Source organism: Meles meles, chromosome 1 (assembly GCF_922984935.1).
Source record: "Meles meles chromosome 1, mMelMel3.1 paternal haplotype, whole genome shotgun sequence".
NCBI lineage: Eukaryota > Metazoa > Chordata > Mammalia > Carnivora > Mustelidae > Meles > Meles meles.
This window is the reverse complement of record NC_060066.1, coordinates 161,348,937-161,371,314: the sequence shown is the minus strand read 5'-3', so window position 1 is coordinate 161,371,314 and position 22,378 is coordinate 161,348,937. Positions and strand designations below refer to the sequence as shown.

The 22,378-nt window shown below is 36.8% G+C and overlaps 2 protein-coding genes across 2 annotated transcripts in view; one reads left to right on the top strand and one right to left on the bottom strand.

Moving 5' to 3' along the window:
* Positions 1-2,686: 2,686 nt before the first annotated feature.
* Positions 2,687-22,378, top strand: part of IL23R (interleukin 23 receptor) — a 60,162-nt gene continuing 40,470 nt past the window's right edge. The window contains exons 1-4 of the mRNA XM_046019315.1: positions 2,687-2,755; positions 4,303-4,405; positions 7,558-7,854; positions 13,019-13,142. Of these exons, the coding sequence (XP_045875271.1) occupies positions 4,336-4,405; positions 7,558-7,854; positions 13,019-13,142 (491 nt within the window). The 5' untranslated portion in view covers positions 2,687-2,755; positions 4,303-4,335. The remainder of the gene's footprint in view (positions 2,756-4,302; positions 4,406-7,557; positions 7,855-13,018; positions 13,143-22,378) is intronic.
* On the bottom strand, positions 21,187-21,480 carry LOC123950853 (60S ribosomal protein L36a-like). Its single transcript, XM_046019325.1, has one exon. It carries the CDS (start codon positions 21,478-21,480, stop codon positions 21,187-21,189), a length of 294 nt encoding a protein of 97 aa, XP_045875281.1.

Here is a 22,378-nt window from a genome sequence, read left to right as displayed (position 1 = left end):
GAAGCACAGAAGAGTCCTTTAACCTGGGATTAAGTCCCTTAATGCACTATGTATAGGTCTTAACCAGGCTATGACATGTGACTCACTGTCCAAGTCCATCCACAGTCACAGTGGGCTTTTCTGCTTTTATCCTTACTCTCTGGAGACCCACCCATGCAGATGCAGTCACACTTAACCCATTATAGTACCATACGCCCTCTTAAACAGGGACATCTATTTTCCACTCAAGTATAGAAACAGACTAGGCTGTACCCTGCACCCTACCTACCAAGAACTGGGCAGATATGTATAAAGCATCTTCCCTGAGCATACCCATGTATCAGGGGACTTCCTCTGGCCCTTATGGGTAGCTACTGCCATCTTCTCTGCTTCAAAAACCAATTCATCCAACCACCTATCAGTTTCTCCCACCCTTCCGTGATATTGATTTTTTTATTTTTATTTTTTAAGAAAAGATTTTTTTATTTATTTGACAGAGAGAGTTAGCAAGAGAGAGAATACAAGCAGGGGGAATGGGAGAGGCAGAAGCAGGCTTCCCACTGAGTAGAGAGCTTGATGCGGGGTCAATCCCAGAACCCTGGGATCATGACCTGAGCCAAAAGTAGACACTTAACGGCTGAGACACCCAGGCGTCTTGATTTATTTCATACAGAATTGCTAGATCACTCTACAAAATCGTAAGCCTCCTAAATCAAGTCTACATAATGGGATTTGCCAATTTAGTGATACCTCCCATGGAGTGTCTGAGGAGCTTTACACACGACAATATTCACTCACTCACCTCTCCTAAAGCTACCACAAAGAAATGCAGTAATCTAAGTAAAAACGGTGTACCCTCTATACAAGCACGAACTCAGGACTAGTTTTCTACTCCCCTTCTCTAACCAGATTATTTAATAGCCCTAAGCCAGGCCTATTAAAACCACGAGGGCTGCTGTATCATTTCCCCATATAGAGGTGGTAGGTTTTCCATCTCTCTTCAGAGTCAAGTCTCTAGCTTCCCTTTTCAGGGGTCAACAGTCTATTCCCTGTTCTGCTCATTCTCACCAACATTTGGCATCAGTGTCCTGAGGCAAGGAAGAGCCCTCTAGGCCTGCTCTCTAGTGGGTAGACCAGTGTTGCTAGGCAACCACTTTAACATTACAGGTCTTGGGTCCAGCTATACTTCTTAAACTGGGAAATCATAACCAGTCTACTTCAAGGAGTTCCTTCTAGTAGCCAGTTAGTTTATGACAATGTTTGTTGTCTCTGGACAGGGAAACTGGAGATATTTTCAATCCACAATAGTAAGGTCAATTTATAGAAAAGCACTATTACATAAGTACTACAGTTCTAGCTGTTTTCTTCTGTTTTAGACTTAAATACCCTAAAGAGGATTTTCCCCCAGAGTATTCTAATGTGCTGGATACCAAAGATAAAAACATTTAAAAGGCAGGATGGAGTTTCTGGCTTTAAGAATTTCATTGATGAACAGGTGGTGGGTAATAGGGAGGGCACGGTTTGCATGGAGCACTGGGTGTTGTGCAAAAACAATGAATACTGTTATGCTGAAAAAAAATAAATAAAATGGGGGAAAAAAAAAGAATTTCATTGATGGAACTGGAGGGGATTAAGTGAAATAAGTCAAGCAGAGAAAAACAATTATCATATGGTTTCACTCATATGTGGAACATAAGGAATAGCACAGAGGACATTAGGGGAAGGAAGAGAAAACTGAAGGGAGTGAAATCAGAGGGGGAGATGAACCATGAGAGACTATGGACTCTAGGAAACAATCTGAGAATTACATAAGGGAGGAGGGTGGGGGGATGGAGTACCTTAGTGACAGGTATTAAGGAAGGCAAGTGTTGTGATGAGCACTGGGTCTTATATGCAAATAATAAATCATGGAACACTACATTAAAAACTAATGATGTACTATATGGTGACTAACATAACAATAAAAAATGTTAAAAAAAAGAATTTCATTGAAACAAGTAACTTAACTGTCATTTACAATAAAAAGAAATACACGAAGTGGAAAGATATTCATGTTGAAGTAATAATGGATGTGGGAGGAAAGATTATGCTGGGAAATGCCCCTGGTGACACCGACTATAAATGCACCAAATATCTGGTAATTTTTTATTTGCTTGTAGAATCCTGTTAAAGCATGGGTCATAGTTCAACTGATCTGTAATTAAATCACTTTAAACAATACAACAAAAGAGCTGTCTGGTAATTAATCAACATTATATCTTTAATGCCCAGAACAATACCTGACACATATTAGACACTCAAAAATGCTCAGTAAATAAATAAATGGTCAACAGTAGCATTTAAACTGTCTTAAGAAACTGGTTCATAATAAATATCAATGCTAATTGCAAATTAAAACTAAGCATTATATTTTTGTATATTTTGGTGTTATATTTTAATAGATAGACTCTACATATGTGTTCTACTTCTTGGATGTGACAGATCATTTTAAATTAAACTGAGAAAAAAAGTACTAACAAAGCAGTTCACGTTCAGTAATCTGGGTTTTCCCAAATAGTGACATGTGAGCCAGTCATTTCGAATTGGACAGTTTTAGAGTTCCTTTTCAAGAATCTGAAATGTAGGTCAGGGCTTTGCTGACATTTCCATTTGCCTCATTGCTGAAAATCTGAAGTGATTATTGACAAGCAGGCAGTGGAGAAGGAGGACATGATGCAGGCTACAAGATAGCAACCTGGCCCTGAAGTGGAATTACATGCTTCCAGCAAGTTAAAAGGTAAAGAGACAATGATCACCCAAATACCTAAAAACAGTTACATTTTTGTTTGGAAATATATGTGCCAGGTTGTTTTTTTCTTGTAAGTTCTTGTGATATTTCATATGGTGGTTACTGATGAAAGGTGAATCTAAAATACTGTCTGATATCACATCATTTTAAAAAATAATTGCTGCAAATATTCTATTGGGTGAGTAGTTAACTTCTAATGAGGAACATGTTAGGCCTTGCTTTGCCTATTATTTATAAAGAGAAGACCTAACATTGCTAACAAATTATGAAAGGGATTCTTATATTCATGGGGGCCATGGGGACCCCAGTTTGTAAAAATGTTATCAGATATGGATGGGGTGCTTGATAGCTTAGTTGGTTGAACATCCAACTCTTGATTTTGGCTCAGTTCGTGATCTCAGGGTCCTTGGATCGAGCCCCATGTCGGGCTCCGTGCTCTGCACAGAGTCTGCTTCTCCCTCTCCCTTTGTTCCTGCCCCCGCTCATGCTCTGCCTCTCAAATAAATAAAATCTTTAAGAAAAAAAAAAGTTATCAAATATTTACGCTATATGACAAGTCACGATTTTGTTTTGCTGTTTTATATGAATGGCTCAGGTTTTATTAAACAGATAAAAATAATTAGATAATGTTAGTTATTGAGTAACTGAATTATTCAATAATGTAGGTAACCGACTGAATAATGCAACTCTAATTGTGAACTGATGGCAATATTGTTTGGAATTTATATAATGAGTTTCTTTTCAACTATCTACAGATGAAAAGGCTTTTTTAAATAAATGTAACTGGTGAGAGCACCTATGCCTTTGCATTACTTCATCTTTTGCAATCAAAATTATGCTTTCTTTCTGGAAGTTCTTTTTTCTTTTTCTTTTTCTTAAAGATTTTATTTATTTAATCGACACAGAGAGAGAGACTGTGAAAGAGGGAACACAGGCCGGGGGAGTGGGAGATAGAGAAGCAGGCTTCCTGTTGAGCAGAGAGCCCAAAGCAGGGCTCCATCCCAGGACCCTGAGATCATGACCTGAGCCGAAGGTAGACACTTAATGACTGAGCCATCCAGGCACACTTTCTCTTGAAGTTCTGCAATTTTTGTCTTTTCCCAAGTTTAACTCACCAAAGACTGATATTTCTGGAGCTTCTTAGGCACAGAAATCTGGTCAGGAGAATTTATCATCTGGAGTTAGAGCAGACGTTTCTGATGAGAGAGATAAGATTAGAAGAAAGTGTATTTTATCAAGGGTCAAAAATCTACTAGGGTAATTTGCAGTGACTTTTGAAGGATAAAAGCCATCCTTTTGCTTTATTCTTTCATCTGTATTGTATCTCCTCACATGCCAGTGACTTTTCTTTGCCTCCTCCCTTCCGTTCTCACCTTCCTCTTTTCCTCCTTTCCTCCTTTCTTCTTTTCTTCCTATTGAAACGGTCTCATCAAAGGCAATACTAACTGTTGGGAAAAAAACGTAATGCCTTTTATTATTGTTATTTTATTAAAATATTATAATTTAAACATTTTTCATATTTTTTTCTTTCCTAGAGGGGAACAAAGAGCTTTTTCCTGCTTTTAGGAATGAATCAGGTCACAATTCAATGGGATGTGGTAATAGCTCTTTACATATTCTTCAATTGGTGTCACGGAGGTATAGTATTTTTAGTACTTATTGTTATCTTTTATTCAAAAAATGTTGAGTGTTTATTATTTTCAAAGCATTATGGTAAGATCTCTGAAGAATCAGAAATTGTTAGATTGGGAAAACTATATGCACATAAAAATTTTATGCGTAAATGAAATAAAACAGTCCAACCTCCCTCCTAATGGCCGGATTCCTTTCTCAAACATCCCTAAGGATCAAACCTCTAACTCATATATGAATATTTCCATGAAAAACCTAAATATTCTGAGTTGGCATGTTCAATCTTTGAACCGTTATAACTGTCATATGATAATCCATCAAACATTTTAATTTAATTCAACTCCACAAACCATTGTTGATAGTTACTATGTAACGAGCACTGTGCTAAGCCTTTTATTCCTCACAACTTTGTGCAATAGTATTGTGCTATTACCATTCCCATTTTATAACCCACACCAACATCTAGCACTATTACAGATACAGGCATAAGCAGCTTTGAGGAATCCAGGAGGCGGATCATCAGAAATGATCCGTGCTCTGCACAGAGTCTGTGCACAGGATAACTGTTGGTATTTGAGAGTTTCTACTGAGGGCTTTGTGTCCTGGGCAGGTGGCAGAAATTCATTTATTGGGAGATAGCAACACCAAGGTAGGTTTCTAGACCTTGAAGAAAGTTTTGCAAATTGTGCAAGTTACTCAGAATAACAACAAAAGGAAACTCTCTTCTGTAAGTTGGAACACGATTATATTGGAGATGTAGAGGTAGCCCTATCATCAGAATTAGTATCCCTCCAGCAGGTATCAGACACTCCCAAAGTCAGACCACAGGTATCTAAGAAGATTTAGAAATAAGTCCCCAGCTAGCTTTTTCCAGCTTCTTGAAATATGCAAACAATAAGTAGGACTTGTGTTCACACATTCAAGTAATTAATATAGAGTGTAGAAAAATGAGTCAATCCCCTCTGATATGGCGTTAGAGACCCTCAGGCTGTCCCTTAGAAATTATTTTATAGGGAGGCCTGGGTGGCTCAGCTGGTAAAGCATCCACCTTCAACTCAGGTCATGATCCAGGAGTCCTGGGAACACTAAGCTCCCCGCTCAGCAGGGAGTCAGCTTCTCCCTCTGCCCTTCACCTTGCTCGTGCTCTCTCTCTCTCAAATAAAATCTTTAAAAAAGATAAAAGAATTTATTTTATATATTATTGTTCAATCTATGAATAGTTTAAAAATCATCCAGACTACATTTTTTCCAAGTTCCCCCTTTTCAATAGCTCTGCCAAAATTAAACAAAAATTTAAGAGAAGTTTAACATTCTTCTGATCAATTTACTAACCCTATTAAAAGAAGAAATTAACATATTTGTATAACTTATTCTTACACAATCTGTGTTAATTCCCACTGGCTACTGATTTTTTTTAGGTACTGAGAAATCATTGACTTACTAATTTATTCCTGAATATACTAAAGCTCAGTGGTCCAAAGTTTCTGGGGTTCTTCTTTATTCTATTTTTGAAAACCAGGACATTTGTCCAAATCTGAAGTCTTCTGACATTTTTTATATTTTCTATTTTTTTCAAACACTACTCATAATAATTCATGTCGGTATTCACATATTTTTTTTAAAGTCCTGGGAATTCAGTTTGTCTAAACTTGAATTGGTGACCTTATTTAAAGCAGTCAGATGCTTTCTTAAAATTTCCTTTTCATGTCTTTGATTTCAATGTCCTCTTAATAATGATGAAATTATTTTTATCAGTTCTCAACATTTAAATATTTATAGTTTATACATAAATTTCCATTATGTAAATGGAAATATTGAATTACATTTGTATTATACAAGTTAATTCTTTAAGCATTGAAATCTAAAGATAAGGACCTTTTAAAATCAAATATTTACCTTTATCATTATTTTAAGATATTTTAATGCAAGTATTTCCAGAAAAAGACAAAAATATATTTTCCTTGATATGAATTTTATTTAACTGATACTGCATTGCACTGTCATTTGAGCTTACGAAAATGACTTTAAATTATTATTTTGGGTTATAAAAGTAATACATTCACTATGTAATTTTTAAAACACAGAAAAATGAAATTAAAAATGAAAAATTTTTTTCATCATTGTCAATATCTTAGTGTTTCTCTTCACTCACTTGTTTCTGATATTGAGCCTATATTAAATATGTTGTTCTGCAATTTGCTTTTTAACAAAATATATTCTGAATATTTTCCCATATTATTAAATTAATGATGAATTTTAAGTGGTTAGCAAACAATAGATTTTTGTCATTAGTAAGAGTATGCTTTTATTCATTAAATTCATAATCTTCTTCTTTTTAAGATTTTATTTATTTGAGAGAGGGAGAGAGCACTAGCAGGGGGGGCAGCAGAGGGAGAGGGAGAAGCAGGCTCCCACTGAGCAGGGAGCCCAATGTGGGATTCGAGCCCAGGACCCTGAGATCACGACCTGAGCTAAAGGCAGACGTTTAACCAACTGACCCACCCAGGCACCCCTAAACTCATAATTTTCTGATAAAAGTGGCCATTATCTACAGAGCAATGAACGACTGATTGAGTAGATAGAGAATGGGGTTTGGATTCTGCAGTGCCAAGTATTATTTCAAATCTTACCTTTGAAAATGGCATAGCCTCATAATGCCCCAGTTCTCTACTGGAAAATAGAAGAGCCAATTATATTTATTCTTGAGACAGAGTAGCTTAAAGGCTGACCCTTAAAGATTTATATCATGTTGCTGAGCATCAACAGAAGCACAGTAAAAACACATTATAATAAACTAACCAGGGGCGCCTGTATGGTTTAGCGGGTTAAGCCTCTGCCTTTGGCTCAGGTCATGATCTCAGGTTCCTGGGATCAAGCCCCTCATCAGGCTCTCTGCTCAGCAGAGAGTCTGCTTCTCCCTCTGCCTGCTGCTCTGCCTATTTGTGATCTCTCTCTCTGTGTGTCAAATAAATAAATAAAATTTAAAAAAATAAATTAATTAATCAATTAAAAGATACAGTTAGTCCTAAATTTTTTTTCCAATGAAGATCATTTAGTTAATAGAAAAAATAGAATTTAAATGCAATGGCACATTCTTTTGACTCTCTTGTTCTAATGTTTTACATGGAATTTTAAAAATTTTATCCATTTGTTTCCAGGAATTACAAATATAAACTGCTCTGGCCACATCTGGGTAGAACCAGCCACAGTTTTTAAGATGGGCATGAATATCTCTATATACTGTCAAGCAGCAATTAAGAACTGCCAACCAAAGAAACTTTATTTTTATAAAAATGGCATAAAAGAAAGATTTCAGATCACAAGAATTAACAAAACGACAGCTCGACTTTGGTATAATAACTTTTTGGAGCCACACGCCTCTATGTACTGCACTGCTAAATGTCCTGGATATTTTCAAGAGACACTGATATGTGGAAAAGACATTTTTTCTGGATGTAAGTGTTGGGGTGCATTCAAAATTCAAATGAAAGCTCATCTAGCAAACTAGTCTAAAATCTTGTTAGGGCACCTGCATGGCTCAGTGGGCTGGATGGGCGTCTTCCTTTGGCTCAGGTCATGATGCCAGGGTACTGGGAATGAGCCCCTTGTCAAGTTCCCTGCTCAGCAGGGGGGTCTGCTTCTCCCTCTTCCTCTGCCTGTCAGTCTGCCTGCTTGTGCGCGCTCGCTCTCTCTCTCTCTCTGTTAAGTAAATAAATAAAATCTTAAAAAATAATTAATAAAATCTTATCTAAAAATAAAGACAAAATGATAGAATTTACTTCTTATATTAGTTTAATATAGGAATTGCAAGCCCAGATGCTTCCAAGGGCCAGTTTGGTAAAATATGAGTCAAGGAGGCTGGTGGGATCTGTGCAGAGAGGAAAGCACATAGATGGTCTACTGGGGACAGCTACTGCCCAGTTCCATCATTTATGATGACTCCGTATTCCCAAGTCTTTTGACTCTTTAAAAAAAGACAGACATATAAACTTTCGGTATCAACTCTACAATTTTTTAAATGCTTCTGATGCATTCAATAAAAGTTGACACTAGCCTGTCCAAATGGCATACATGAGGGGCAGTGTCCTCAGATTTTAAGTGTTGTTCTTTTCATCTCCTCTACAGTTATGTTTTTTTATTTGCTTTCCAAACTACTACTATCTGCCTTGAAGCAGATCCCGTCAAATTTTGAGGCTAAAATTCAGGGTGAAAAAACAGTTGCAAAACTAGCTTTGTGTTCCTGCTATACTTCTTACCAGCTGCACGACCTTGGGCCAGTTAATTTGTCTGAGCCTCGATTCTATGTCTGTAAAATGAGGCCAGTTATTCCAGTTGTAGTACGCATCAAATTTTAATAAACGATTTGAAAATATATTATACACTTTAAAGTACAGAACCAGTGTGTTAAATACACTTAAAATTGCATACTTTTGATAAAACATGAGGAGATTCAGATTTAATTTCCAGCTCCTAGTCCCACTGCCACAAATGTGAATCATTTTTTGTTACTATAATTATTAAGAAAAAGATGAGGGGTGCCTGGATGGCTCAGTGTTTAAGCAGCTGCCTTCAGCTTAGGTAAGGATCTCAGGGCACTGGAATCCAGCGCCTTTGTCAGACTCCCTGCTCAGCTGGGAGCCTGCTTCTCCCTCTCCTTTTGCCCCTCCCCCTGCTGTAGTGTGCACATGCATGCAGGCTTTCTCTTTCTTTCTCAAATACATAAATAAAATATTTTTTAAAAAAAGAAAAAATCATGTTCATCTTAAAAATATTTGCTAAATTCAATTTGTATTTATAGTACATTGAAGATGTGTAAGTTATCATAGTAATATGAGCTCACTTGTATAATTACATACTTAATTCTTGGTTATAGTGTTATGAGAAATAGATCAATAAATTCAGCACTGTTTTAACCCAGAGATTCATTCCCTAGAGCATCTGGACCCAACTCCAGTGAAGAAAGAGAGACGGCTTTGGTGTCTTTGTCATGCTCCATATTTTTGACAATCAAATATGAGTTCTTATTCTTCCTCATCTCCAGATCTTAACTTGCAAGAACAAGACCACCTGGTGGTCACCACTTGCCCCTAGAGTGGACACCTGAGAAGGAAGAGGCTTCCCTGTTCTAAATAAGGTCACTGTTGTCCTTAATTCTGCAAACCTGATCTTGCATGATTTTCAAAATAAAAAAGAGCTACGGGAGGTGGTAGAAGTGAACTGAGGAAGGACCACAGGAAGTTTTGGGGTCAAAGAATAAAGTTGGACAACTCATGCCTTAAACTGATAATGGCATACTAAACTTGCCCTAAATTATGGGAATTGAAGGCACAGGAAGACATCTTATCTGATGTATGAGGACTCCTTAGCTTGTTCACATCCTCAGGACACATAAACATCACTTAATGCTTAAATATTTTACTATTTATCCTTTGCGGGTGGAGGTAAGGTGTTGAGAGACGATACAATTTCTTTGGAGGGCAAATAAGGAAATATGAGGATTTCCTCCAAATATGAGGAAAGGTTAGCTTTTAATTTAAGCAGAGGAAGAAAGGAGCCAAAAGAAGTATGGCCTTCTTCCTTGGGTTGCAATTTGAGTGATGAAATTTGATTAACGAATTACCCCCAACAGGTCTTCTAGTGTTGCCCCCAAATGCAACCACCAGGCCATGTTCAGGATTAGGCAATGGCTTTTGCTCCCCTCGGGGACAACATCACAGAAGAATTTCAATTCACTGGGGCTAGCTGCTTAGAAAGAACATCACTCTTTCCATTTATGTACTTTGAGACTTCTTACATAGGGTTCTGGTTATGAGTGTTCAATTGTAACTGCCAGGTAAGAATTTACTCTAACTCTTGGATCCAAGAACCCCTATGTTCTTGGGCTCTGCATTCTTAGCAAACAAAACTTCCTAGTTAAGTAGGTCAAAAAAAGTTTTTTGAAGGTTTTTGTGGTACTCTAGAAATCACATTGCTTTCACTGAGTTCCTTTGATCACAGGATATTTGTCCTGTGAGCTTTGCTATGTTAACTTATCATCACTGTTTTGAATAAAATGATTATGTGTATTTTTTAGACTGGAAACAGATCATAAAAGAGAGAGAAAATAAATGAGTCAGTGTTTTCCTTGAAAAGAAATCCAAATATATTTAGAAGTTTCTGTACTTTAAAATGTAATTTGTGAAATATAAAGTATTATAATCACAATCTCCAGTTTTAGTCATCATTTTAAACAGTTCCTAGAATCTCATCTGTGATTAAATGCACACATATTATGGGAAGTTTGTTTTATTAGTTTCACACTAATCATGGGATAAAATATTATAATATGTCTCTATTCATTTACAAATACCAAATTAAAGTAAACCATACATGGAACAGTCTGTTTCCACTTAATCATTTATTTAAAAATTTAAATAACTTTGACTTAAATTTTGACCATCTTTGATCTCTACTTATTGTGGGAAAAACAGCCTTTTAATCCAAAAAGGTTCCTTAATATTTGTCTTTAACACTGCTACCTCGTATCATTCCTGGCACAATTAGGCCAGCCTGTGCTCTCCTTGAGAAAGGAATTGCAGTGATCTTTGCCAGAAACATTGGGCCTCTGTTCATTTTAAATTCTCCTCATTATCATTTTATTAATAAAGCTAATCAGATTATGAGATAATCTTTACTGAGTGGTTGCCATGCACCAAAAATGTTGTAAATGATAGAAATTAAAAGAAGAGGGATTCCAGGGGCGCCTGGGTGGCTCAGTGGGTTAAGTCTCTGCCTTCGGCTCGGGTCATGATCCCAGGTTCCTGGGATCGAGCCCCATATCAGGCTCTCTGCTCTGTGGGGAGCCTGCTTCCTCCTCTCTCTCTCTGTCTCTGCCTGCCTCTCTGCCTACTTGTGAGCGCTGTCTGTCAAATAAATAAATAAAAATCTTAAAAAAGAAAAAAAAGAAGAGGGATTCCACCTTCAAGAAACTCTCAGTAGAAAATGATCCTTGGCTAGACTCTGAATTAACAAATCTGGCCTGTGATTACTAAGTGCTCCAATAATAGGGGAGGGATGGGACTGGTAGGATAAAGCAAACACGTAAGTCTCATCCTTGTGTATTTTAGGGTATTCTCTGATACCTGACCATATAGCAGGTTTTTCCTCCTTGATGTTGGGTAAACTGACAATGAGATTAACAACAATAAGGTCTTACTCTCATAACTATAATCATACTCCCATCTTTATATACTTCATATTAACAAATATTGCACTTATTTGCATGTGTGTATATACTCTATTTGATCTTTTATAAAGTTAATTAACCACGAGGCATTTATAACCCTGAGCATTCATTTTATATAGAATACTATGGAATAACATAGCCCAAAAGATTGACCATTGCCTTTTATGATGGCCAAATCAATGATACTCTGTCTAAAACTAGAGGGGGGAAAATAACTTTAGCACAAATCACTGTAATCAGTGAGGGACCACAACTCAATCAATATTCAAAATGACTTAAATTTATGTTTCCAGACCTACTTCCTTTAAGACCCAAAAAAAACTTAAATATTTCTTTTCACTAATTTGGAGTCCAGTTTCTCTCCATTGTAACTCAATGCTACAACTCACCAAAATGTTTTAAAGTAGTTTAGTGTGTTCTTACTGCTTGAATTAAAATTGTTTTTAATTGTAAAATCAAATTGCATACAATATAGAAAGCTTTTAAAAATTTAGACCAACAGAAAGGAAATACCCATCGTCTCCATATTCCCATAATCTCACTACTAACAATCCCTCTTTGATAATTTGAAATGTCTTTTAAGTTTTAGTTTCTCTCTCTCTTCCCCTTTCTCCCTCTCTCCTCCTTCCCAATCCCTCCTCTCTTCGTCTGTCTCTCTCTCCAATGAGATCACTATATTATACTATTTTGAAACCTGCATTTTTCGCTTTATCATATGGCCAGAATCTCCTTCATTAAATGCATTTCTAGTGCTTTCCAGAGGCTAGATACTTAAATTATTGTTTATAACTTTGTTTTGAGATGTATTTTAGGAGTGTATTTACTTATATACATATAAAGAGCAAATGGGAGATGAAATAAAATCTAGCTACTAAGAAGAGGAGATACAGGGGCACCTGGGTGGCTCAATGGGTTAAGCCTCTGCCTTCAGCTCAGGTCATTGATCTCAGGGTCCTAGGATCGAGCCCTGTGTCTGGCTCTCTGCTCAGCAGGGAGCCTGCTTCCATCTCTCTCTCTGCCTGCCTCTCTGTCTACTTGTGATTTCTCTGTCAAATAAACAAAATCTTAAAAAAAAAAAAAAAAAAGAATAGGAGATACAGTAGTAGATGAGGAGAGAGGATTTAAGGAGTGATTTTTTTTTCTTTTTTTGATGAGAGAAAGTTGATCATATTAGTACCCCCAGAGGAGTAGAGAATACAGTAAAGTATTACAAAGAATAGCAATGCTTGATGGCAAAGTAGATTGTTAGGTAAGATGGTAGGGATGGAATGAGGGAGGTACTGAGTGCTGATTGGGCTGGTTTCCTAAATAAAATGGGAAGTTTATCAACTAACTACTTGATAAAGAACTTTCATGTTTCTAGGGTGGCTTCTAAGTGATACATTTTGTTGCAGATCCACCAGATGTTCCTGACAAGGTAACCTGTGTCATTTATGAATATTCAGGCAACATGACTTGTACCTGGAATTCCGGGAAGCCCACCTACATAGATACAAAGTATGTGGTGTATGTGAAGAGGTAGGTTCCTGCAACAGTTTAACATGAGCAATTCCACTCCAGTCCAGCCAGTGTTCTGCCTCCAGCAGGGATCCAAAAAAATGAGCCTTAAACAGTAAATGTATACTGATAACCCCCAATTCCCTAATTATCATCAGTGAAGCTACCCACACCCTTTTTGGGCCATTCATATTTTCACTCTCTGGGACAATGTGTTCTATAAACTTTCTATCCTTTAATTCATTGGTATGCAAGTGGGGGCAGGGACTTAATGGCAATACAGCACAGAATAGTTTTAAAAGGACCTTTGCTTTCGTCTCAGCTCTATCCTCTTTCTAGGGTTTAGGCAACTTGGTCAACCTCTCCAAAATTGTCTTTCTTTTACCTTTAAAATGGGCATAACAATAGAACCTAATGCACAGGGTTTTTTTTGTTTTTTTTTTTCTCTAATCATTTCAGTGGAATTTAGCTTTTAAAGCATGTAGGACAGGGCCAGGTCCACCATTAGCATTATTTCATGGAAGCCATTAGTTATTAATAATGATCTCCAAATCTTTTTTTAACTTTTTAAAAAAAGATTATTATATATTTATTTGACAGAGAGAGAGAGAGAGATCACAAGTAGGCAGAGAGGCAGGCAGAGAGAGGGGGGAAGCAGGTCCCTGCTGAGGGTCCCTGCTGAGCAGAGAGATGTCTGTATAGGCTGACCATCTTTTCTGGTTTTTCTGAGACTAAGGAAGTTCCCAGACACAAGACTTTCAGTTTTAAAACTGAAAGTAATAACTGAGTAAAAGTGATCATTTTCTATTTGGAGTCCAGAGCACTTTGAGGAAATACTCTTTTGTTACATTCTTACAATAACCAGACCTCAAGAGCCAAGATGACCAAGCAGCCAAAATCTCTTAAGTTTTATGCTTACAAATAGACCATAAAAGTTGTACTACTGTGTGCTAAATTAAATTGGGAAACATGTATGCTCATTCAGAAATGGCAAAATAGGAAAAGGTTGATAAGAAAAATCCCCTTCCCTCCAATGTACATAGCTGAATTCTTTCTTTGTTACATTTAATATTCACGTATATTAGTCTGTTTTGGAATCCTCTGTTAAAGTTGGAAATAAAACCATTAATTGAAAAAAAAAAAAGGTTAAGTTGGTTACCCATCCATGTTTCTCATTTTGTTTAGTTTTGTTTTTTTTTAAGAATGCTTTCAAAGGTGTATTTGAGATATACTTTTTTCTGTTTGTAACTCTCAAAAAATTTCCCAAACTACTTATTTTTTAAAAAGCATTTATGGAACCCTTACTATTTGCCAAGCATTCAGCCACAAGCTTTATATGTGCTACTTCATTTAATCCCTTACACAACCTTATGCAGTACATATAATTATTTTTCTGATTTTTGTAGATAAAGTGACTGAGGCTCAGTGGCGTTAGACAATACATCCAGTGCCACACAGCTAGAGAGGGAGAGGCAGGATTTGAACTTGGGCTCACCTGACTGCCTTCTTTCCAATTCAGTTATTTTCTGCTTATATGGTGTGGGAACCAGACCACAGGGCATGTTTGAAAGATGATAACCAGGTCTCATCACAATAGAAGAGAAAAATCTTCCAATATTGCGCTCTCTCTCCACCTGTGACATACTCAGAATAATTTTAATTAAGTGAAACACAAAAGGTAAAACCTTTTTGTTCAAGAAATTCTGTGTAAAAACTAGGCAAAGCCTGCAGTCACCAGCTACATGCCACAGGCAAGATGCTCACAACTTTCATTTTAAGAAGGGATTACACAGAGGCAAGGCTGGCTATCAAAGAAATGACGGAAACATGGATATTAGGCATAGGTTGTGTTGTCAGGTGCACTACATCTTCAATCCTCAACTCCACCTTGTAAAGTAACTATCATTACTGTCCCCACTTTACAGTGCTCATATAACCACTACAAAGTCATTTGGCCAAGATGGCAAGAGAGCTGGGTTCTAACACACATCTGAGACTTAACCTCTACCCTTTGCCTCCAGGGTAAAGTAGTCCTTTTGACATGCAAAGAGGACACAAGGACAAGAAAACGCAAGAGTCTCCTTATAAAGTCAACTTTATAAATTTCAAAATGAAGGCAGTATGGAAGCACCCCCCACAATGGAAACTCACAGAAAAACTAGATAGTGCCTGATTTAAAGAGAAAGCAGGCACCTTGAGGATTTTTGCTATCTCCTGGAACTTTTACTACCTCATGGGTCCACTGATCTTCATTGATTAGTTTCTTTCTTTCTTTTTTAATAAACAGCTTCATAGAGTATAATTCACATCCATATGCTTCACCTTATTTTAAGTATAGCATTCAATGACTAGTCACAGAGTTATGCAGCCATCACCACAATTTTAGAACATTTTCTTACGCCAAAAGTAAACACTACCCATTAGTAATCACTCAATTTCCCTCAACTTTCCCATCCTGAGGCATCCACTGGGTATTTGCCTACTCTGGACACTTCATACAATGTGTGGTCTTTTGTTAGTGGCTCTTTCATTCAGCACAAGGATTTCAAGGTTCATCCGTGGTCTAGCAGGTATAAGAAGTTCATTCCTTTCTATGGCCAAATAATGTATGAATATATCACATTTACTTTATCCATTCACTAGCTGATGGACATATGGGTTGTGTCCACTTTTTGGCTATTATAAGTAATGCTTCTGAGATATTCGTGTACAAGATTTTCGGTAGACACAGGTTTTCACTTCTCTTGGGCATGTGCTTAGGAATAGAACTGCTGGGTCATATGTTAATTCTGTTTAATGTTTTGAGGAACTGCCATACTGTCTTTTAAAATACCTACATTCCCACCAGAAGTATACGAAGATTCCAACTTCTCCACATTCTTGCCAACCCTTATTTTTATTTTATTGGTTATTGCCAACCCAGTGGATATGAGTCAATTCTTTCAGGTCCCACTTACTTGCCAACTCAGGTTCCAGACAATGAAATTGCATTATAAATTTGGAACAGGCATAACACAATTTGAGAAGATATATTTGTTGAACAAAAACGTGCCAACCACCACCTAATTCCCTATTTTGTATCATTAAAAAAATTCTCCAAATATTTTGACTATTTATTATAGTTTCTCTTAAAATCCATTAATTGCATTCAGTTTCATATGTTTAAGTTATTCACCCATGGGTTTTTTGAGCTTATAAAGTGAGAAATACCTGTAGCAGTTACGAGTATTGAGATTGTTCTCAGTACTCAAAAGGTCACCTTGAAAGTGTTAAGAATACATTTATTAAAAGAGCATGCTTTCAGAACTATCCATTGGAAAGAACAGAGAGTTTCAAGTTTTACTTTTGATTTCCAGTTCTGAAATTTATCAGTTAGTGGTCTTTTATGATGCAAATAGCAAAAAACTCAAATGCAATGACTTAAACAGATCGGGTTTTACTTATATCAAGCCATAGTGGTAGGAATTACAAAACTGGCATGATATTCCAAAGGCTTTTTCCACCTTTCTCCTCTACAAGCTTTACTCTGTTGACCTTAATCCTTAGAAGCTGCGCCTCTAGGCTTCTCATCCAAGTTCCAGGCAGGAAAAGTGGTGAAGGAAAAATAACATCCCCCCTACCCACAGACTTCCATGGCATCCCATTGGCCAGACTGGGTTACATGTCTACTCTATCTGGATGGGAATCTAGGAGAAGAGTATTGTTGATAGAATCTCCTACTATCATCTAATAGTATCTGCCATAATTTCTAGCTGTGTGATCTTGGAAAAGTTATTTAGCTTTGCCAAGCCATAGCTTCCTATGAAATGAGGATAATACCATACTGGGTTCCAAAGTTTATAAGAACACAAACTATAAAAAATGAATTGCAAATAGTAAATGCTTAAAAACAAAAACAAAAAGGCAGAGTATTATGGCAACACTCAAGGCTGACATCCTAGGCTTGTTTGATTTGTTCTTATATCAAAACTGACTGATCTGGGTGAGGAGATTGACATAAGGCCATTAAAAATAATCATTTATAAGATATTATGAACAATAATTTTACTTACATTATTTCCAAGTAATAGTTATTTTAAGCAGATGAATATATAGAAAGAGATGTTTAATGTGCTCTAAAAGTAAGAATTTCCTGGAAAAAATAATAAAAAATACAAGTAAGACTAATTTTTTAGCTGTTGTACTTATGTCAAAGAAAAACTTCATTCAGACTAGAAAATTCATTCAAACTAGAAATATAAACTCAATATGGGCAAGAATTTTTGTTCACTTCTGTTATCACTTGAGCCTCAACTGGGACCTGCTGCATTGTAACTGCTCAATTAATATTTATTGAGTGATTATTCCAATAAGTAGAAATAGACGTTTCCCGCATTCTCCCTTCACAGTCTAGTTAAATAGTAATTAATACAAAGTCTTACATATTAGAAAAACTTTTTTCACAGTATTTCTGAAATATAACAGTAAATTATAGTCAAACTCAGACAAACTTAACCCAAATTCTGAATTAAGTCCAGATTAATGTAATTTTATCATATTTTTAAAAGGATGTAAAAGATGTGAAGGAGGGACGCCTGGGTGGCTCAGTGGGTTAAGCCGCTGCCTTCAGCTCGGGTCATGATCCCGGGGTCCTGGGATCGAGTCCCGCATGGTCTCCTTGCTCGGCAGGGAGCCTGCTTCTCTCTCCACCTCTGCCTGCCTGTGTGCTCTCTCTCTCTCTCTCCTTCTCTCTGACAAATAAATAAAAAATAAAGTATTTTAAAAAAAAAAAGATGTGAAGGATTAGCATTAAAATGAACATTCTCCTGTAGCAAATTCAAAGAAAGAGCTCCTCTAAGACAAGTTGGAAAAGGGAATAAATATCTGTTCATCTTATAGTTAATTAAAAACACACCAATGAGTTGAAAAAAATTAGAGAAAATAAAGTTAATTTTTATAACCATCAAAAAGGTCTTTCCCCCCAGAAAAATGTTTGTGGTTGAGATAGTTTAAAAAGGTTATTCTAGATCCTTGTTTCTCAGGGTGTTTTCCACTTTGGCAGACAGGTATAGAGATCAGCATTTGCAAGGTTTCACTTCCAACCCATGTGGTTCTATTTTCCAGTAAAATCACACATACAGAAGAGGTATTTTACCTCAGTCCACCCACCTTGTTCCACTAGTGGCAGAAAGGTGGTATTCCCTCCACTGCAGCCTATGGATCCATCAGGGCTTCCCTACTGGTGTTGGGTTAAGTTGTGAAAGAAAGGAATTATATCTGTGTTGCTACAAAACCTTTCTTTCTCCCTAGTATCTTTGTGGTAACCCCACCAGCAGAACTGCACAGCAATTCACACACCCTCTTCTACCCCTCTATATTTTGCTATATATCAATAAGTGGTAATAGGAGAAATCAAAGAAGAAGAAGAAACTCTGCTAATCAACATCTACCTACCATTGTCTCTTACCCTCAACAGCTTCATGTAAATATGTTCTTTATATTGGAAATTCTTGCAACGTCTTTTGCAGTGTCTTCTACTCAATAAATACTTGTTGAATAAAAATGAATGCCCAATGGCCCTTCATTCTATTCCATTCAAGCTAATTTAGCAAATATTTATTTAGCATTTTGTGACTTCTCATTACCATGTTAAATTCTAGAGATTTTTTTTTTTTTTTTTTTTGGTAGATAGGCACCATCTCTGTGCATGACAAGGTCATAAACTTAGAATAACACCATCGATGGAATTTTCAGGCACTGTGAGAGATCAGTAGGGCAATTATTTTTAGATAAAATATCATTTTAGACCCTCCAGGTCAATTGCCTATTCTGTCAGTTCATAAGTTCTGCTTGTTTTGGCCATTTCTACTTCTCCTCCATATTCATATTCCTAATAACCAGAAAGAGTTCCTAGGCATGATTCTAAATATTCTGAAGACTGTGATCTTATATTTCAGTAATTCTTCTAGGACCTAATAAGCAGTTCATGTTTTTAAATCCATTTCCTCACTGATTCTGCACCCATACTAGGAAAGCTAATTCTGACTGGGGACAAACACAAACTTACTGACTAATGGGACTTTATATTAATGACCATTTATCTCAATGGGTCCAGATAGCCACCCACTATCCTGCTACCTATCACTGGCCAAGTCATTCACCCACTAAGTCAATAATTATTTCACTACTTTTTCCTCTCATTTCTGGTCTTCAGTGTCTTTTCTCCCTCCTCATTCTCTATTAATGACCTGCTTTCTAATTTCACTGAGAAAATGGGAGCAATGAGAAATACCATAAGCCTCCTCCACATACTGATGCATTAACATCTGACCCAAATACTTGGGTCTTCCTTTCTACTACTGTGGATGAACTACAGTTGCCCTGAGGCCAACTCTCCACTTCATGTGCTAGATCTTACTCCTCCTGTTCTTGGAGGACATTGCTCCAACTATTTATCTCTCTTTTTTTCTGCCTGGTCACCTTTTCTATCTTTACTGGATCATTCCCACCAGCTTTCAAACAAGCTGCAGCATCTTTCTTCTTGAAAAATGCAAAATTTCTTGCTCCTTCCTCTCTCCACTACCCTCTCTGCTCCTCTTTGTGGTAAAACTCAAGGAGTTGTCTGTATTTTCTGTCTCTACTTCCTCTCTCATCTTTAACCTAGTTTAGTCAAATTTTTACGGTGGACTGAGACAGGTCTTATCAGTGTCACTGACAACTTCCCCATTAGCAAATCCAATGGTTTCTCTCAGTCCTTATCTTTCTTATCAGGAGCATTTAATTAAGATTTTCACTTCCTTCTTTTGGCGTGGAGGACACTACTGCCTTTTGATTCTCCTCCAAACTTCCTGGACACTTTTTCTTAGACTCTTTGGCTGTTGCCTCTTCATTTCTAGTAAAGTAATAGGTCCCCATAGCTTTATTCCTAGGATCTCTTTTTATTTCTATCTATACTCATTACCTAAAAGACATAATGCAAATTCAAAGTGTAACACTTCGCAATTTATCTACCTCAAGTTTCGACATCTCCTCTGTCCACAGCTACCATATATCTAACATCTTATTCAGCACGCTCTCTTAGACATCCAAAAGCCATCTCTAAGCCAACCTGTTCAGTACTAAATACCCTGTTTCCTTTACTCACACTGCATTCCCCTTCTCAGTAAATGGCAACTCCATCTTCATATTATTTAGGTCAAAATCACTGGAGTCCTCCTAGATTCCTCCCACCATGCCCTTAACAAAATTGATCAGCAAAACCTATTATATTTGACCTCTTCTTACTACCTATTTTGCAACCCTGAGCCAAACCATATCATCTCTCATCTGAGTTAGTAGAAGAACTTCCTAAATGTGCCCTAGCCCTCCACTTTTGCCCTCCTACAATTATTATATATAAGTAGCTGCAGTAATTCTTTTCACATGCACCTCAGATCACGTCACTCCTCTGCTCAAAACCTCCCATTTCACTCACAGATCAAAGCCAGAATCCTTCAATGGCTGTGTGACCTTATAATAACTTTGAAATTTCCCTCCTCCAGACTCTCTGATCTCATGTTTAATCGCTTTCTATCAGTCTTGCCTACACCAAACATCACTGATGTCCTTGCTGTTCCTTGAACAGGACAAGCAAGATTCTGAGTCGTTGAGTATCTCTAGAATGCTCTTTCTCCAGAGAGGAGGAAAGTCACCTCCTTAGACAGGCCTTCCTCATCTTCACCTTCCAAAAAAAAAAAAGAAAAGAAAGAAAAAGGAAAAAATCAAAAATCCCCACTCCTGCTTCAAGCACTTCTTAACCTCTTTTCACTTTATTTTTCTTCTAAACATTATCACCACATGGCATTTTGTGCATTTATTTGTTTCCACCAGAATGTGTGCTCCATGAAGGCTGGGGCTTTACCTGTTATATTTTGTTTGTTTTCAAGCACAAACTGTCCCACAAGAGGAATTTCATTGGTGGCACTAGTTTATTTTCCTCTTAAAAGACCAGCTGCAAACAAATGAAGTAAACATAACCTCAAGATTTTATTGTCTTCATGATAAAACAAAAGATGAAGTTGAGAACTGTATCACTTGACCCTTTCTCTTATCTCCTGTCAATACAAAATGCTTGCTTGCATCTCTTAACAACCAGCATTCTCTTAGATCTGCAGTTGGGCTCAACACATTCAAGCCTCAGCACAATCCTCTTTGTCGTTTTAGCCTTTTTCCGGAAAATCGGCCTAGTCTGCCCACCATAACCACTCTGCTTCCTTTCATAAGGCTGCTTTCCCGGGCCTAAAGAGAATCTTTGCCTTTCTTGTACTATGTCACTTTTGTGGGGTTGGTGCTTGCCATACTTCTTGCAGAAAGTCCGATGGGTTTTAGGAACGTTCTCCATGTTTGTGAGAGTGCTATAGGCTCAGAAAGAAAGAAAGGGAGGGACATTATCTGTTTTGTCCATTGTTGTACTCCCAGTGTCTTAAGTAGTACTCAGACCATAGTGAATGTTAAATAAATATTTGTTGAATGAGTGGCTAAATAAATAGAAAACACCATTCACCATTATTACCATAGATTGGCAGTGTTTACTGAAAATCTATTAAAAACAGCTAGGGCAAGGTGCATGGGAAACTTCAGCAACATATAAATCATGCTGACTCCCTTCAACAAATAATCCGTTATGTGTTAATAAGCACACCAAAACCAGAAATAGAAATAAGAAATTTGAAAAGTTTGCAATATACAGTTTCATGTAAAAATAGCCCTAAAGTTATAGTCATTCATTCATTATTACTAGTTCTTCATCTAAAACAGTGTTGGTGATCTAGGTGCTAATATGAAGTTAGACTTTAAAAGCAGAATTAAATTACCTAATAACTATGGTTAATATCGGTTTAAGAATATATTTCCATTTTGACTGTGGTCTCAATATAAAAGATAAAAGAATTAGCCACAAACCAAGGACATGCATGTGGTTTTCTCTAACTGGAAAATACTCAGAGATGCCCTACTTGCTACTTACCTATATTTTCCATTTTCTTATTTTCACATTTGAAATTTTATTGAGCATGAGGTTAGAATACCTCGAAACAAACTCTCTAATTTATTTACATTCCATCTTATATAAGGGAACTACGCAAACACCTGAATTTAATAGAAGGATTTGATTTCATATACAAATAATATAAAAGAAATTTTGCTTGTTGAAATATAACAGGTTTAAAGGTTTCATTTGTATTCTTTAGAATGTGTAAAAGTCTTATCATAAATACCTTTTAATTCAAAGTAACTATTGT

Excerpts from the sequence above, each read along its gene's own strand:
- LOC123950853 (XM_046019325.1), bottom strand. The coding sequence starts at position 21,480 with ATGGAGAACGTTCCTAAAACCCATCGGACTTTCTGCAAGAAGTATGGC.